This window comes from Phalaenopsis equestris, unplaced genomic scaffold (assembly GCF_001263595.1).
Source record: "Phalaenopsis equestris unplaced genomic scaffold, ASM126359v1 Scaffold218760, whole genome shotgun sequence".
Lineage (NCBI taxonomy): Eukaryota > Viridiplantae > Streptophyta > Magnoliopsida > Asparagales > Orchidaceae > Phalaenopsis > Phalaenopsis equestris.
The window spans coordinates 96,879-114,233 of NW_018237177.1; the positions used below are offsets into that span (position 1 = coordinate 96,879).

Consider the following 17,355-nt stretch of genomic DNA (forward strand, 5'->3'; position numbering starts at 1 on the left):
ATTTTTATAAAAATAAAAATGAAAATAAATTTATAGTAAAAGATGGATAAATTTTATAACTACGATTGAAAGTAATGGATACAATATTATTTTTGAACATATAAAAGGAAAAAATAATTTTCTTACAGATTTTCTTTCAAGAGTTGTTAAATATCCAAAATTAGATCTAAAACCTACGAATTTTAGGCCACCATAATTTGATGTTTTTAAGCATCACTTGAGATAAAATATGAATTTTTTTTTTGATAAATTCAGTAGAAATATTTTAAACAATATATATTTCATATTTTAAAATAATATATATTATAATAAATTTTGAATTAGAAATAATACAATTAAATAATGAAAAAATATTATTTAGAATAAAAAAATTAGAAAAAAATAAAAACCAAGAAAAAATTCAACAAGAAAAGATTCAAACATATAAAAAGGATAAACAAAAAATTACATTTAAAGTTAAAAAAATAAAAATGGCTATAAAAAAGAAAAAGATAATCACATCATCAGAAAGTGGAAAATCTTCTCAGAAAAATATTAATTATAATCTAGAAGATATAAAAGAAATAAATAAGGTAGATTTTACTACTAAAACAATGTTATCAAATACATATCAAAATTATTCAATCTCCATAATGGTATTATGATAATAGACTGAAAATTTACGTTAATAAACTTTATCCTTTTGCCCATGCTCTAACTGCATCAAATTTTAATTATTAATGGAATCTGAAACTTGAAAATGACAATACAAAAGACGATGGAAATAAAATACTTGATAAATATATGTTAATAAATTTAATATAAAATAAAAAATATTATAGTAAATTTTGATTGTAAATTAGGATTTTGGCAAATAAAGTTAGATGAAGAATCTATTAAATACACAACATTCACAACACCATTAGAACATTACGAATGATTGATAATGTCATTTGGATTAAAAAATGCACCTAGTATATTTCAAAGGAAAATGGATAATATTTTTAAAAATTTAGACTATGCTTTATTATATATTGATGATATATTAGTAACATCACCTAATCTAAAAGAACATTACAAACATGAAGAAGTACTGTATACAACATGAAATTATTTTATCTAAAAAGGAAATCGAAATAGCTAAAGGATATTTTAGTTTTTTAGGACAAAAAATTGGTAAAAGAGAAATAGAATTGCAAGATCAAATTTCTAAAAATGTATTAGAATTTCTTGATAAAATTGAAAACACAAAAGAATTACAAAATTTTTTAAGACTTTTAAATTATGCAAGACCATATATTAAAGATTTAAGAAAAACAATTAAGTCGCTATATAAAAAGACTTCTACAAAAGGACAAAAATATTTTAATATAGAAGATGTAAAAATAATCCAAAAAATCAAAGAACAAGATCAGATTATAAAATAGTAGTTGTAGATGCATCGTAAGACGGATGGGGAGCAGAATTAAGAGTAAAATCTTTCGAAGAAATTTATCAAAATACTGAAAAATTATGTATATATGCTTCAGGAAATTTTAGACAATTACCTCAAAATATGACATCATTAGATTAGGAAATATTATGAGTAATTAATGCGATCTCAAGAGTTTTAATCTTTAGCTCTTGATTTGTAATTACTAATTTTTGTAAATCTACTGGTGTTTTGGAATGCAAATAAATTCATCCCAAATTGACATCCAGTTCTTTGTTTTTAATTTGATTTTGCAAAAATTGTACTTCATCATTAATTCCTACAAAACACAAAGTCAGACAATTAAGGGTATTTATCATAGCTCCTGTGTCTGAACGGCTATACGAAAGATTATCTAATAGAGTTACTTGAAAATGGTTTAAAGGTTTTGATATAATGACTTTTGGTCTAAATTGCAAATTTGTTCTAACACGACTTGGTAATTTTAAAGAGCCGTAAATGACTAAATTTTGTGGAAATATTATTTGAGAAGATGAAAATTTTTGGGATGTCATACCTGCAAAATGAAATATATTTTATTTTAAAATATTTATACTGAATTTATCAGAAGATAAATTCCTATTTTATCTCAAGTGATGCTTAAAAACATCAAATTATGGTGGCCTAAAATTCGTAGGTTTTAGATCTAATTTTGGATATTTAACAACTCTTGAAAGAAAATCTGTAAGAAAATTATTTTTTCCTTTTATAAGTTCAAAAATAACATTGTATCCATTCCCTTCAATCGTAGTTATAAAATTTATCCATCTTCTACTATAAATTTTCTTTTCATTTTTATTTTTATAAAAATGTACAATTGCTTCACAATTTGTCCTAATAGTAAATCTTTTTTGTAGAAATAGACGAAATGCATGTAATGCATTAATTACTCATAATATTTCCTAATCTAATGATGTCATATTTTGAGGTAACTGTCTAAAATTTCCTGAAGCATATCTACATAATTTTTCAGTATTTTGATAAGCTTCTTCGAAAGATTTTACTTTTAATTCTGCTCCCCATCCGTCTTGAGGGATGCATCTACAACTACTATTTTATAATTTGATTCTAAGGGTAAAGTTAATTTTGGAAAATTTTTAGCTTGTTCTTTGATTTTTTGGATTATTTTTACATCTTCTATATTAAAATATTTTTGTCCAGTTGTAGAAGTCTTTTTATATAGCGACTTAATTGTTTTTCCTAAATCTTTAATACCTAAATCTTTAATATATGAAATCTTTAATATATGGTCTTGCATAATTTAAAAGTCCTAAAATTTTTTGTAATTCTTTTGAGTTTTCAATTTTATCAGGAAATTCTAATACATTTTTAGAAATATGATCTTGTAATTCTATTTCTCCTTTACCAATTTTTTGTCCTAAAAAATTAATATATTCTTTAGCTATTTCGATTTTCTTTTTGGATAATATAATTTCATGTTGTATACAAAGTTTAAGTACTTCTTCTACATGTTTGTAATGTTCTTTTAAATTAGGTGATGCTACTAATATATCATCAATATATACTAATACATAATCTGAAAGATATTATCCATTTTTCTTTGAAATATACTAGGTTCATTTTTAAATCCAAATGACATTATCAATCATTCGTAATGTCCTAATGATGTCGTGAATGTTGTGTACTTAATAGATTCTTCATCTAACTTTATTTGCCAAAATTCTAATTTACAATCGAATTTACTAAAATAATTTTTATTTTGTATTAAATTTATTAACATATCTTTATTAGGCATTTTATATTCATCGTCTTCTAAATTGTCATTTAATCGTTTATAATTGATAATCATTCTAGCTTTTCCTCTTAGAATTTCCGCATGGTTTCTTACCATAAATGCAGTTGATCTATGTTCTGAGTTTGATGGTCAGCTTAATCTTAAATTTTTTTAGTTCTTTTATTTGAATTTTAAACTCTTCTTTATCTAGAGGACTATATTTTAATTCTTTCGTTCTTATGGCTAAATCTTTATTTATTCTTAGGATATTTGTTAATTCTTTATTTCTCTCCCAACGTTTTAAAGGATTTTCTCCTATTATTTGAATTTGTTCTGCTAATTGAAATATTTTTTCTAATAGTTTTGAAATTTGGTATGTGAAAATAGTTTCTTGTTTATAACATGAATTTAAATAGTCTAAAACTTCTATATCTAAATTTTTTTGTTTCATTTTTATTTTCGCGTTTTTGTAACCCACCACGTTTCTCAGCGTAACTCAGATGTTTATTAGTATAAATAACTGAAGTATTTTTACTTATAGTTAGAAAAACTATATTTATATTCATCTGTCCATCCATGCTTAAAATAAAATTAAGTCATAATATAAATTCTTCATTTTTTGCTTCATGAACTAAAATTTGTGGTAGATTATATTTATCGGTTAATTCAAAAGTTTCATGATTAATAAAGAATTGAGAGAAAAAAAGATTTAACTCAAGTAAAGTGCATTAAAGATGGAAATAAAAACAATGTTTTTATTAGAAAAAAATATTCAACATAGGTGGGTGAGTTATTTTGATAAACTTTTTAATAAAATTTCTTAAAATATGATCGATCTTAGTGATCTTAATATCATTAATAATAATAAAACACTTCATTTTTTACCGTCGCATTAGTAAAAAAGAAGTTTAGGAGGCTTTAAAAAGGGTGGAAAGTCTATAGAACATGATGATATCCCAATTGAAGTGTGGAAATATTTAGGAGATTTGGGAGTTTTTAACTTACTAAACTCTTTAATATTATTTTAAAAACTAATAAGATGCTTAAGTGGAAGAAGAGTATTTTGGTCCCCAAATTTAAGAATAACGGGGATGCACAAGAGTGTACAAATTATAGAGGAATTAAGTTGATGTGTCATACTTTAAAATTATGGGAGAGGGTAATTGAACATAGGTTAAGACGTATTATAAAGATTTCTCATAATCAATTTGGATTTAAGCCGGGCAGGTCTACTATGGAAGCTATACATTTATTGAGAGGTTTGATGGAGAAGTTCAAAGATAATAAGGAGGATCTACATTTGATTTTTATTAATTTAGAAAAAGCTTACGATAAGGTTCTAAGAGATATTTTTTGGAGTGTTCTTGAGAAGAAAGGTGTTGGTATGACTTATATTCAAGTCATTAAAGATATGTATACTAGAGTTATTACTTGTGTTCGAACTGAAGGAGGATTGACCAAATATTTTCCTATTTTTGTTGGATTACATCAGGGATCGACTTTAGCCCCATATCTTTTTGCTTTAGTTATGAATGGTCTTATTGGACATTTACATGAGGATGTACCTTGGTGTATGCTTTTTGCTAATGATATCTTTATTGTGGGTGAGACGAGATAAAAAACCGAGAAAAAACTTGAATTATGGAGGTCTACATTGGAGTCTAAAGGCATTCATTTGTGTAGAACTAAAACTGAATACATGAAATGTAATTTTAGTAGTAGTAGCTCTAGTGACAGAAGTGTAACTTTGGGTGATCAAATTATTAAAAGATGTGAGCGCTTTAGATATATCGGGTCTGTTTTTCAAAGCGATGGTGATATAGATGGGGATGTTAATAGTAGAATTCAAGTTGGTTGGTTGAAGTTGAGAAATGCTTCGGGCCTTTTGTGTGATAGAAAAGTACCGCTTAGACAGAAAGGAAAATTTTATAAGATGGTGGTGAGACCTGTAATGTTCTATGGCGCTGAATGTTAACCTTTAAAAGAGAAGCATACTACTAAGAAGTGTTGCCGAAATGAGAATGACTAGGTGGATGAGTGGCTTTAACAGAGACAAAATGAGAAATGAATATATCCGTGATAGGGTTGGTTTAACTCCAGTGACGGACAAAACGGACAAAATTAGAGAACAAAATTAGAGAGAGTCGTCTTAGATGATTTGGTCACATGAAAAGTCAAACATCTGATGATCCGATTAGGAGAGTAGATGTTTTTAGATTCAACTTATGTTAAGAAAGACAGAGGTAGACCTAGGAAGGCTTGGGCTTATTGTAAAAAAAATGATCTTAATTTACTGGAACTAAATGAAAATATGACACTAAATAGGACGCAATGGAGAAAAAGGATTCATGTAGCCGACCCCTCGTAATGGGATTAAGGCTTTGTTGTTGTTGTTGTTGTACTTTAAAGTCATCTTGAATATTATTTGGAATTTCAGACTTACAAAAATAATAATTGATTGGTTGATTTCAGTAATTTCATAAGCTATTCCTCATAACAATAATACGCATGTTTAGACTGTCATAAGAAAAGAAATATTAGCCTGATGTTGTGCTTTGGTGTTGGAACTTGAGTCAAATATTGGGGTTGATTGCTTCGTTCTATCTTGTTAGTTGAATTTTTCTGTTGCCTGTAACAATCAATCTTTTTGTTACATCCATGTTGCATACGATCTTCAAAATGATAGGATTTAGCTGGTTGAAATTCAAATAAGTTCAGAAGAGACAGGCTAAAATACCAGTATGTAGGGTTGATATTCTCACAAAACTTACATTCGTATAGAGATGTCATTTTTCCCCCTGAAAGTGAATTCTGGAAAAGAATGATTTTAAAAAAAGATTACATCCACGATGGTGGTACATTCTTTTAGCACTTGAATAATATTTTACGTCCTTGTTGGTGAGGAGAGTAGCAAATAAAAATATATTTTATGAATTGGTTCTAATTTGTTTCATAAAAGAGTAATTTGCAAAGAGAAAGAACAATCTCATACTTTGATAGGAAAAGTGCAGATAAGTCTATTTGTGGAATGGATATGAGTGAGAGTTTAATAAAAAAAATTGATTTTCAGATATTTTGATAGCATATAATTAATGAGTGAAGTAGTAGTAAGGATAACATCCCCCAATAATATTTTGGAACGTTGCCACTAATCATAACTGATCAAGTGAACTCCACAAGTCATCTTTTTTTCTATATGTCCCACTTTGTTGAGAAGTGATATAAAAAATTTAACGAGAGTGAAATGAAAATATTATTTCCAATTATTAATCATGAGGATTTAAATTTGGGATTAGAACCAAATCTTGGAGTGAAATTTTAATTTTATAACTGTTTTTTGTTAGAACAATCCAAATGATTCTAGTGCAGCCATTAACAAAAGATATAAATCCCCTAGCAACTATGTTTGCCAGAGATAGGCCCTAGATGCTACAATGATAGTTGCAAAAGGTTGGGAGGCTTACTAGGGATGACAAGCGTAATATGTTTGAGTATGTTTAGAAAATTAAAAAGTATCACAACGCAATGCCTCATGATTAGTGTCAATAAAAAGATTGGAAATCAACGAAATTTGGATGACAAATACAAAAATGCAATAACATAACTTTGCATTCATCAAAAATAAATATATATACTTGACATTTTCTCTTGGTTTCATGATTTCCTTCATCATTTAAAAGGCAGAGAACAATATTATCCGTCACCTTGCCAATTATTTTTTTCCCAAGGCTCCATTTTTAAATTCATAGCGAGTAAAAAAAAAATAGTAGACTGTGCATATCCGTGATAACTTTGCTATATGACAATGAATTACAGGAAAACTTAAGAATCCAAAAAACTAAGTTAAGAACCAAAGAGACAGTAGTTCCAATGTCAATGAATTGCAATAAACCCAGCAGACAGTATGACAAGCAAACTTTTAAATACGAATGAAGGGTATAAAATAAAAAGGCATCCACTATCACATGATTAAAGGCTATAGAGTCCACGAGTATATTTTGTTTTGGACATAAAAGTTGCTCAAGCCTATACTTTCTTGAGCAATCACACGAATGATGATTTACTGTTTACGTTTGAGTTGGATAATCAACAAATTAGAGACGATTCAAGGATGTCAATGTTGCAATTTGATCCTGATTCATGTAAATAAGCAACTCCAGAGGAAAATCTTCTTTCCAAACCCATTCCATTTTAACACTACCATGGTTTAAGTAAAAATTCTCAATAAAAGGAGAAAGAAGACATAAAATGGAGGATGTGGAAAATAGAGAATAGAATGAAAACGGTTGAAAGATAGAAAATCATTGCTTTGATAGCATGCTGAAAATATGAGAAGAATACCATTTACAAGGTACAAAAGGTACACAATGTATAGGAGATGCAAGGCTAGTAAATTTGGAAGAAACCTAATACCATAATCAGCCACATCATTAATAGGAATAAATTAAAAAAAAAAAAATCTACCCATTGAATTAACAATAAATCATAGTATTAAGATTAGAATTAATTCTATACTTCCTAGAGTTTGAGTTAGGTAGTCGACAGCCAGCGTAACATGAATCCTTTAAAACATTGTACACAAATGCTAAAGCCCCTCGAAGCGATGCGTTCCAAGTGGCAAAAGACGTACTTATAAAATCATAGGAAAACATTTTTATAAATAAAAATAGTTGGTGGTGGAATAATAATATGCAAGAAAAGATAAAATATAAGATGTTTTGTTACAAAAATTGGTTTAAATGTAAAAATTTAGATAATAGGAAAAATTATAAAGTGATCCATAGAGAATCGATGAGAACAATTTGTGAAGCTCTGCATTTAGTGATCTATATAGTACATTAGATAATAAAAAGAGTGAAAAATATATGTATTACATAGTCAAATAAAAAGAAAAAAATAAATATTTAATTCAAATAAATTGTACTAAAGATGAAAATAAAAAAATGTTTTGCTTAGAGGAAGATATTGATCAAAGGTGAGTGAGATATTTTAATAAAATTTTCAATGAAGTTTCTGAAAATAAGAATCTATGAGAACAATTTGTGAAGCTCTGCATTTAGTGATCTATATAGTATATTAGATAATAAAAAGAGTGAAAAATATATGTATAACATAGTCAAACAAAAAGAAAAAAATAAATATTTAATTCAAATAAATTGTACTAAAGATGAAAATAAAAAAATGTTTTGCTTAGAGGAAGATATTGATCAAAGGTGAGTGAGATATTTTAATAAAATTTTCAATGAAGTTTCTGAAAATAAGGTTGACCTTAGTGATCTTAATAGCGTTGATAATAATAAAATTTTTATTTTTACTGTCACATTAGTAAAAAGAAAGTTAACCATGCTTTAAAGAAAATTAAGGGTATAAAATCAGTAAGATCTAATGATATTCCAATTGGAAATATTTAAGAGATTTGAGAGTTTTCAACTTATTGAACTCTTTCATATTATTTTAAAAGCTAAAAAAGATGTCCGAGGAGTAGAGGAAGAGTACTTTGGTCCCCATTGTGCAAATTATAAAAGAATTAATTTAGTGTCATACATTAAAATTATAGAAGAGAGTAATTGAACATAGGTTAAGACGTGATATAAAGATTTATCATAATTAGTTTGGATTTAAGCCCAACAACTCTACTATGGAAGCTATACATTTTTTGAGAGGTTTGATGGAGAAGTAAAAAAAGAGTAAGAAAGATATACATGATTTTAATTGATTCAGAAAAAGCTTATGATAAGTTTTAAAAGTTCTTTAAAGAGTTCTGGAAAATAAAGGAGTTGAGTTGACTTATATTCAATTCGTTAAAAATATGTATACTAGAGCTGATACATGTGTTCGAATAGGAGGCAGATTGACCAAGTATTTCCTATTTCAGTTGGATTATAACAGGGATATTTTAAGCCCATATGTTTTTGTTTAAGTTATGGATGCTCTTACTGGACATTTACAGAAAAATAAACCTTGGTGTTTTTCACTGATGATATACTTCTTGTGGATAAAACTAGAGGAGAGTTCATGAAAAACTTGAATTATGAAATCTACATTGGAGTCTAAAGGCCTTCTTTTGAGTAGATCTAAAACTGAATACATGGAATGTAATTTTAGTGTTTGTAGATCTAGTGGCAGAGTTGTGACTATGGGTGATCAAACCATTAAAGGGTGTGATCATTTTAGATATCTCGAGTATATTGTTCAAAGTGATGGTGATATATGTGGGGATGTTATTAGTAAAATTCAAGTTGATTGGTTAAAGTGGAGGAATGCATCGGGCCTATTGTGTGATAGAAAAGTACCGCTTAGACTTTCAAGAAAAATTTTATAAGATGGTGGCAAGACCTGCAATGCTTTATGGCGCAGAATGTTGGCCTTTAAAAGAGAAGCATAAAACTAAGTTAAGTGTTGCTGAGATGAGAATTCTTGAGTGAATGAGTGGTTTGACACTTAGAGACAATATGTGAAATGAATGTATCCATGAAAGGGTTGGCGTAGCTTTAGTGAAGACAAGAATAGAGAAAAACGTCTTAGATGGTTTGATCACATTAAAAGTTGACCATATGATGAGCCGGATAGAAGAGTAGATGTTTTAGATTTGAATTATTTTAAGAAAGACAGAGGTAGGACTAAAAATACTTGGGCATATTGTATAAAAAAGATCTTAATTTATTAGAATTAAATGAAAATATGACACTCAATGTGAAACAATAGAGAAAAAAGATTCATGTAGTTGAACCCACTCACTGGTATAAAGGCTTGCTATTGTCGTTGTAGTGGTTGAGTGACAATTTTTGAAAAGCTAGCATTTGGTGTTAAGCCATGTGTTGAGTGGTAACATTAATCCTCATGATTCTTAGAATTTATTCCATAATTAAATAAATTAGTAGATAATTGCCCATTTTATCATATTAGTTTCACCTCGAAAACATACATATAAAAAAACCTTTTTTTCTCAATTTAGGCAAATAAGAAATTAGTTGTTCACAGAAGAGATGTGCAAAATCCAAATAGAATGTTATGTCGTTTGATGCATCGTTTTAAAGATGAACTTCGGTGTAAACTAGAAAAATAACCTTTTTTGATTGAAAGGAGGTTTATCGTATCTAAATTACCACACGTACAAGCTATTTATAATAGCAATCTACACTATTTATAATTATTATATTTCTTCATTTTAGACTATGTTTTCCTTTATGCCCTTGCAAAAAAATCGGTGCATATATGCTTGCACTAATATGAAAATTCAGAAAAGATGTAGTCCATTACAATTATCTCTTCCTTCTAACATAGTATTATAGCAATTTAATATTTTTAATTTTCTTTGACCACTGTACAATTCTCAGTCAGCAAGTATGGGCTCTCACTGCATGCACCTGCACATTTGTCACTTGCTGCACCTTTTTCTGATCTCCAAGAATAAAATGGCACAGCATTTTCTCCTGCCGTCTCATCTTTCAGTTTGTCAAATGGCACCTATTAAAGGTCTCCATAACCAACACCAAGGCGCTCCATTCTCTCTGTTTATCATGAAATTTGGTCCACTATGCAATGTACATATGTTCTCAAACGACAATGGTACAGTTGATTTTTGTCCTCACTACACTCATTGGTGATGCTCTCTATTAATACCTCTATTAAATTATCTTAGTTGCACCATGCCTAAATCGAATCTTACTGTTAGCATATTGCTTCCAAGTCAAACAATGTTTGATAGTTGCAACCTCTAGGTAACAAAATTTTTAATTACTTATTTTTTATCAATATTATTTAAAAACTCAATTTTACATTTTTTACACTACTATTAGTTTATGGACAGCGTTATTATCCTAAGAAACTAGTTATATTGATTACCGATAAATTAAATTAGACCTTGATCAACACATAGGTTCTATCTGATGATAATAATTTCCTATAATTTAATAAGACAACATTATTATTTTTATTTAGCGTAATTAAAAAAATCATCTTACTCTCTCACGACACCTGCACAACAGGCACATTTGAAGAAGAAGCCTCACAGCCTGCTACCATTAACCAAAATTTATCCTCTCGTTTCTCTCCTTCAAACCAAACACACGAGCAAGTCAGCGAAAGAGAAGAGAGCAAGAGAATGAGAAAGCAAAAGAGGAAGAGAAGTTGCGAAGAAGACGAAGAGAGAAGAAGTGGCTTACCTTCGTGCATCATTGACCAGCCGCGAACGAAGAATAAGAAGAAAAAGGAGAAGGCCGCAATCGTTCGAGCAGGTTTTCGCAATCGTGAGGGACTCAATCGATCGACCCGCGCATTTACTCGTTCAAAGGAGGCTCGTGCAGCTAGCAGGGAATGGACCTAACATATGTAAGTTTCCGTTGAGGGGATCCTACACCCTAATCGAACAAAAGAAGAGAAGAGGAGCAGTGCGTGCAAATTTTCTCTTGCCATACAAAGCTTTCTACGCCTAAGAGGTGCTCAATTGAGTGTTTTTGAGCTCCCAAACGACTTGCAAGTACCTCCTTGTGTGAAGGTAGTGCTCGACCGAGCACTTGTGGGTGTAACCGAATCTTCCTCATGCATTGTTGGTAACTCCCAAATAGGAAAAGAGAGAAATGGAGCAATTTCCTTGCGTACGACTTTCGTCGCACCCGCGAGATGCTAGACTGAGCTTGAACACGACAATAAAGAAAAGCAAAGAAGGGTTTTTGGTTTAGATAAGAAATCTGAAAAATCAAATTTATGAAATTTTAATTATTTATAAGTCAATATTTACAACAACAACAAAACCTTAATCCCACTACATGGGGTCAGCTACATGAATCCTTTTTTCTCCAATGTGTCCTATTTAGTGTCATATTTTCATTTAGTTATAATAAATTAAGATCATTTTTAATACAATAAGCTCAAGTCTTCCTAGGTCTACCTCTGTCTTTCCTAACATAAGTTGAATCTTAAAAATCTACTATCCTAATCGAATCATCAGATGATCGACAATTAATGTGACCAAACCATCTAAGACGTCTCTCTAATTTTGTCCGTCATTGGAGCTACACCAACCCTATCACGGATATTTTCATTTCGCATTTTGTCTCCAAGTGTAAAGCCACTCATCCACCTAATCATTCTCATCTCGGCAACACTTAAATTAGTATCATGCTTCTCTTTTAAAGGCCAACATTCAACGCCATAGAGCATTGCAGGTCTCACCACCGTCTTATAAATTTTTTCTTTCAATCTAAGCGGTACTTTTCTATAACACAAAAGGTCAGAAGCATTCCTCCACTTCAACCAACCAACTTAATTACCCTCTCTCATAATTTTAAAGTATGATACACCAACTTATATCCTCTATAATGTGCACACTCTTGTGCATCCTCTTTATTCTTAAAAATATGGACCAAATTACTACTCCACTACTCAGACATCTTTTTAATTTTTAAAATAATATTAAAGAGTTTAGTAAGCCAAGAGAGCCCCAAATCTCCTAAATATTTCCACACTTCAATTGAGATATCATCAGGTCCTACAGACTTTCCACTCTTGGTTATCTTTAAAGACTCATCAACTTCTTTTTACCAATGCAACGATAAAAATGAAATATTTTATTATTATTAATAATATTAAGATCACTAATATCAATAGTATTTTCAGAAACTTCATTAATAAGTTTATCAAAATAACTCATCCACCTATGTTAAAAAAATAATTTTTTTTTATTTTCATCTTTAATACACTTTACTTGAGATAAATCTTTACTTTTCTTTTCTCTTTTTTTTTACGAGTTTATACATGCATTTTTCACCCTCCTTAATATCTAATCTATTATAAAGATCACTAAGTATAATTTTTAGCATCACAAATTGTTCTTTTAAACTCCATGCGGGTCATTTGATATTTTTACCAGTTTTCTAAACTTTTACATTTAAACCAATTTTTATAACATAACTTCTTATATTTTATCTTTTCTTGCACATTATTATTCTACCACCAACTATTTTTATTTATAGAAACTTTTTTCTTTTGATTCTCCAAGTATATCTTTTGCTACTTGTTTAATAATGTTTGTTACTTTATCCTACATTGCATTTGTTTCTTTATGAACATCCCAAACTTTGAAATCTTAAATTTTACTCATAAAATTAATTTTATTTCTCTTTTAAATTCCCTCATTTAATTATACGATGATGAGTCCTAGAATTCTTTATTTTACAAGTTTTCATCTTAAAAGCTAGAACTAATAATCGAGGTTGGGTACTTAAACCCTCACTTGAAATGACCTTACAATCTTTACAATCTCGCTGATCTCTTCTTTTCATAAGAAAATAATCAAATAACAAAATTATATGCTAAAACAAAATCTAAAATTACTCTACCTTCTTCATTATTAACTCCAAAACCTTAGCCCATAAGAATATTTCTGAGATCTTCTACCACTCTACCGACATGTCCACTTAAATCTCATCCAATTAAAATTATTTCTTCAAGAGGTATCATTTGTATTAAGCCTTCTAAGTTATTCTAGAATTTAACCTTAGACCCTATATCTAAACCTACTTGAGAAGCAGAAGCACCTATAATATTAAAAATCTTGGTATCAATGATAATCTTAAGGGCTAAAATTCTATCTCCAACTCTATTAATTTTTACAGTATTATCTTTCAAACTATTATCTATAATTACACTTACACCATTTTTTAGTGTGACTCTTACCAGAATACCAAAGTATAAAACCTAAGTTATCAGTCTCTTTAGTCTTTTCTCCAACTCATTTAATTTCTTGAAAAGATAAGATATTAATCTTTCTATGAATCATAAGAACAACTAATTTCATTTTACCATTGAGAGTACTTATATTCCAAGATCTTATCTTAATATTAGTTTCATGGACAAAATTCTTTACTCGCATCTGTCCGTAATGTGAGAACTCTTGCTTATTTGACACTACACCCAGACGCCGGTGTAACAACCCTCGCACACTTGCACAGCATTCTAGTCATACAACACGTCGCTTACAGGAGACGCCCTAGTACTTACACAATAATCAAAAGGATTCAAGATTTCATAAAACCATTAACATTAAAAATTTTTAAATTTTGCTAAAGAAAAATAGGGTATTTGCCAAGAAACCTAAGGTGAAAGAAGGAAGACATAAATTTTTGATATGAAGTCCAATTTTAATACCTATTTATTAGTTTCCTAATTAATTAATGTAATATCAAATTAAAAAAAAAGTAATTATGTTGCTCCTAATACAAGCATGCCAAAAGATGTTTGGGAAAGTCATTTAATAAAAAATTTTAAAGTTAATTGATTTAAATGTGTTATATTCTTAACCACAACAATATATGTTTTCATATAAAGTACTAAATAGCAAAGCAATTATAATAATAAAATAAAAGAAAAATTAGAATTAAGATAAAAGAAAGAGAAAACAATAATAGAGGCTAATCAAAGTCTAATGTGTTATTATAGATATACCTAATTATTAATTTGACAAGCGAAAGAATATCCGATCAGACTGTACAGGTGAGTAACCATATTTTTATTTTATAATAATTTTGTTTATTTATGAAAGCAATTGCAACTGTTTCAACTGGTTTTAGTACTTCTTTTAAAATGCATAATTTTATTTTTTTAATGTCAAATAAAAGAACGAATTAAATAAGATATATGTATACATATGTGAAATCACCCCAAGAAACAACTAGCAGAAGATGCATTGTACTCATGCACGTAAAATAAAAATTCAAATGCAAGTGGTTGCCGACTTTTTTAGTTGGTTTTGGATAATATTAAAGGTAAACATTTAGTATACATTTAGACAAACACTTTCACTGATGGATATTGTAATTAAAATGAATAAAAGTTAACAAAAATTGATTTTTTATTGTTTTTCTTACTGCAATTTGTTATTAAAATGCAAACCTTTCAGATGATTTGAGTTAACAGAGATTCTGATTCCTTCCAACATATTTCAAAACAACAGGTGCAACACACTCTAACAACAATACTGACGGTTGTTTGCCATTCAGCAAAAGATTACAAATTTTGGCAACAAGTCAAGTAGAACATGGAAAAAATCATCTATAAATGCAGCTCAAAAAGTTCATTCAAAGGTGCGGATAATCATCTGCAAATACAGCTTCTAATAACCTAGTTAATTTTCTGTATATAACTCCAAATCATTTTCCATTATGTCTTGAAGCAGTTCCTTAAATTTTCATAACTAGCAGGGTATTAAAGAATATTTAAAAATTATCAATAAGGTTAACATGTATAGTTACTTATTCTAAGAACTAGTTATGGTTAAACAACATAACGACACTAAAAATAGTGTTATATATTTTCAAAATATGAAACGGTACTTTACTGGATTGCTCGCGATCAATCTTAGATCATTCATTAAGTGGTTGCTCAAACTTAAATAAAAAATCATTTTAGGCATTGTATTTTGCTTCAGTTAACAAATAAAACAACCTCAGATAAAAGAAAAAAAAATTCCAAGCCTATTCATTTAGGTTGCCAGCTATAATTATAAAATTGCTTAGCTTTTAGTTTGATTTTTTTATTACTTCAATTTGTTCTTATTTCCAAAGAAAAGAGAAACATTTTTTATGTTATTTGATTTAAAATAAAAGCAATCTTTTATTTTAAAGAAGTTAAAAACAAAAACGGATCAAAACCTTAGCTAAATAACAGTCAAAAACAGTATTTAAACTATGAGAGCAAAATTTTATATTTTTAGATTTAACGAGATTCTATGTATATTTAAAGATCCTAGTAAACTAAATATTAAAATTTTATTATCATATGCATACCCTAATATCTAAATGCACTTAAATCATCTGAAAGGTTTGCATTGTTATAAACTATTGAAATATACCAACGGTTAATTTTGCATTCAATTGCACAATTTCAATTGAATAATTTATAAGACTAGTAAATGAAGCAAAAACAGGCTATAACTCAAACCCAAACAAGCTTTAACAGATAAAACAAGTTGCAAAAGAAATTATACTCACCTTCTACTAGCAAAGATAAAGCAGAACCAAGTGATGCATTGGGTCTGAGCATTGCTAATGGAGATCTATTTGCTTCCCCAATTTTTGTCACCCAAGTACCCATCGGGATGTTGCAAATTGGTTGCTGTAATATAGGCAAAGAACTTGAAGAGTGTCTAAAATGTCTACAAATACCTGAAAATTTAAAAAAAAAATTTAAAAGCTAAAACTGATTTACATTATGCATAAAATCTGGGAAAGATTGGTGCGCAATAGTATAACCATGTAAAAGATCATAAATTCACAAAATGAGAAGTGACATACATCTAAGAATTCCTGAGAGAGAAGCAAGATGTAATAATTGAGGGAATGATCCATCTGGTGACATAGAATGGATAATGGGGACTGTAGCCACCTCATTCTCGATTATCTTTATAGTTACATCCTTCAATGTGTCATATGGACCAGCCTGCATATAACACAGAAAATTTAGTGCTGCAATCTTCAAATATCATTTCAAGGTAAACTTTTATCACCACTCTTCTAAATAGATTTTAATTACTTATTTTTTACTCATTTTGATGGGCTAGGATTGATGATTTTATTTGGCCCTTCATGTCAATAAAAATGGAAAGTAATAAAACTCAAAAGACAGAATTACTTTTGCCCAGCCCAATATTTAGGGATTAAAAAAATCTAGAATTAAAATTTAGTCATCCTAAATTACGTCGTGCCCAATATTTGTGGTAGATCATCCTTAAGCTCACTCATGAGTCTTGTAGGATAGTCCCACATTGATCGTGCTAATCGTTGACATTGGAAGCCTTAGATCAAGTCTGATTCATGTGTTATTTGCTTGGTCGAGCGCAACAACCGATTCAATCAATTTTGGTCGCCACGGACAGTCGTTATGCTCGACTTCTAGTTAATTTTGAGTCACATCGTGTTTAAGGGAACATACATGACTCTTATGGTGATTCATCAATATTCATACATGGTTGCATGTGCATGAAGCCCTTTTTTTGCATTCGTCCGCAATTTTTTTTTCATTGGAGCGTCGTTTTGTGTAATAAGCTGCGTGAGCGCATTCGAATCGTCAAAACGATTTGAATGATTATACCTGTGTCTGAATCGGACATCATTTAGTGTGTGTCGCGGGATAAAATATAATTTTTTTTTTTTATTTTTGTATTTTTTATTAT

The 17,355-nt window shown here is 29.1% G+C and overlaps 1 protein-coding gene across 3 annotated transcripts in view; it reads right to left on the bottom strand.

Annotated features, from left to right (window-relative positions):
- LOC110037327 (sucrose nonfermenting 4-like protein) overlaps positions 1-17,355 on the bottom strand; it is a 69,115-nt gene that overhangs the window by 16,214 nt on the left and 35,546 nt on the right. For all 3 annotated transcript variants that reach the window (XM_020741950.1, XM_020741948.1, XM_020741949.1), the window contains exons 9-10: positions 16,478-16,622; positions 16,175-16,348 (exon numbers count right to left, since the gene is read on the bottom strand). In XM_020741950.1, coding sequence (XP_020597609.1) covers positions 16,175-16,348; positions 16,478-16,622 — 319 coding nt within the window. The remainder of the gene's footprint in view (positions 1-16,174; positions 16,349-16,477; positions 16,623-17,355) is intronic.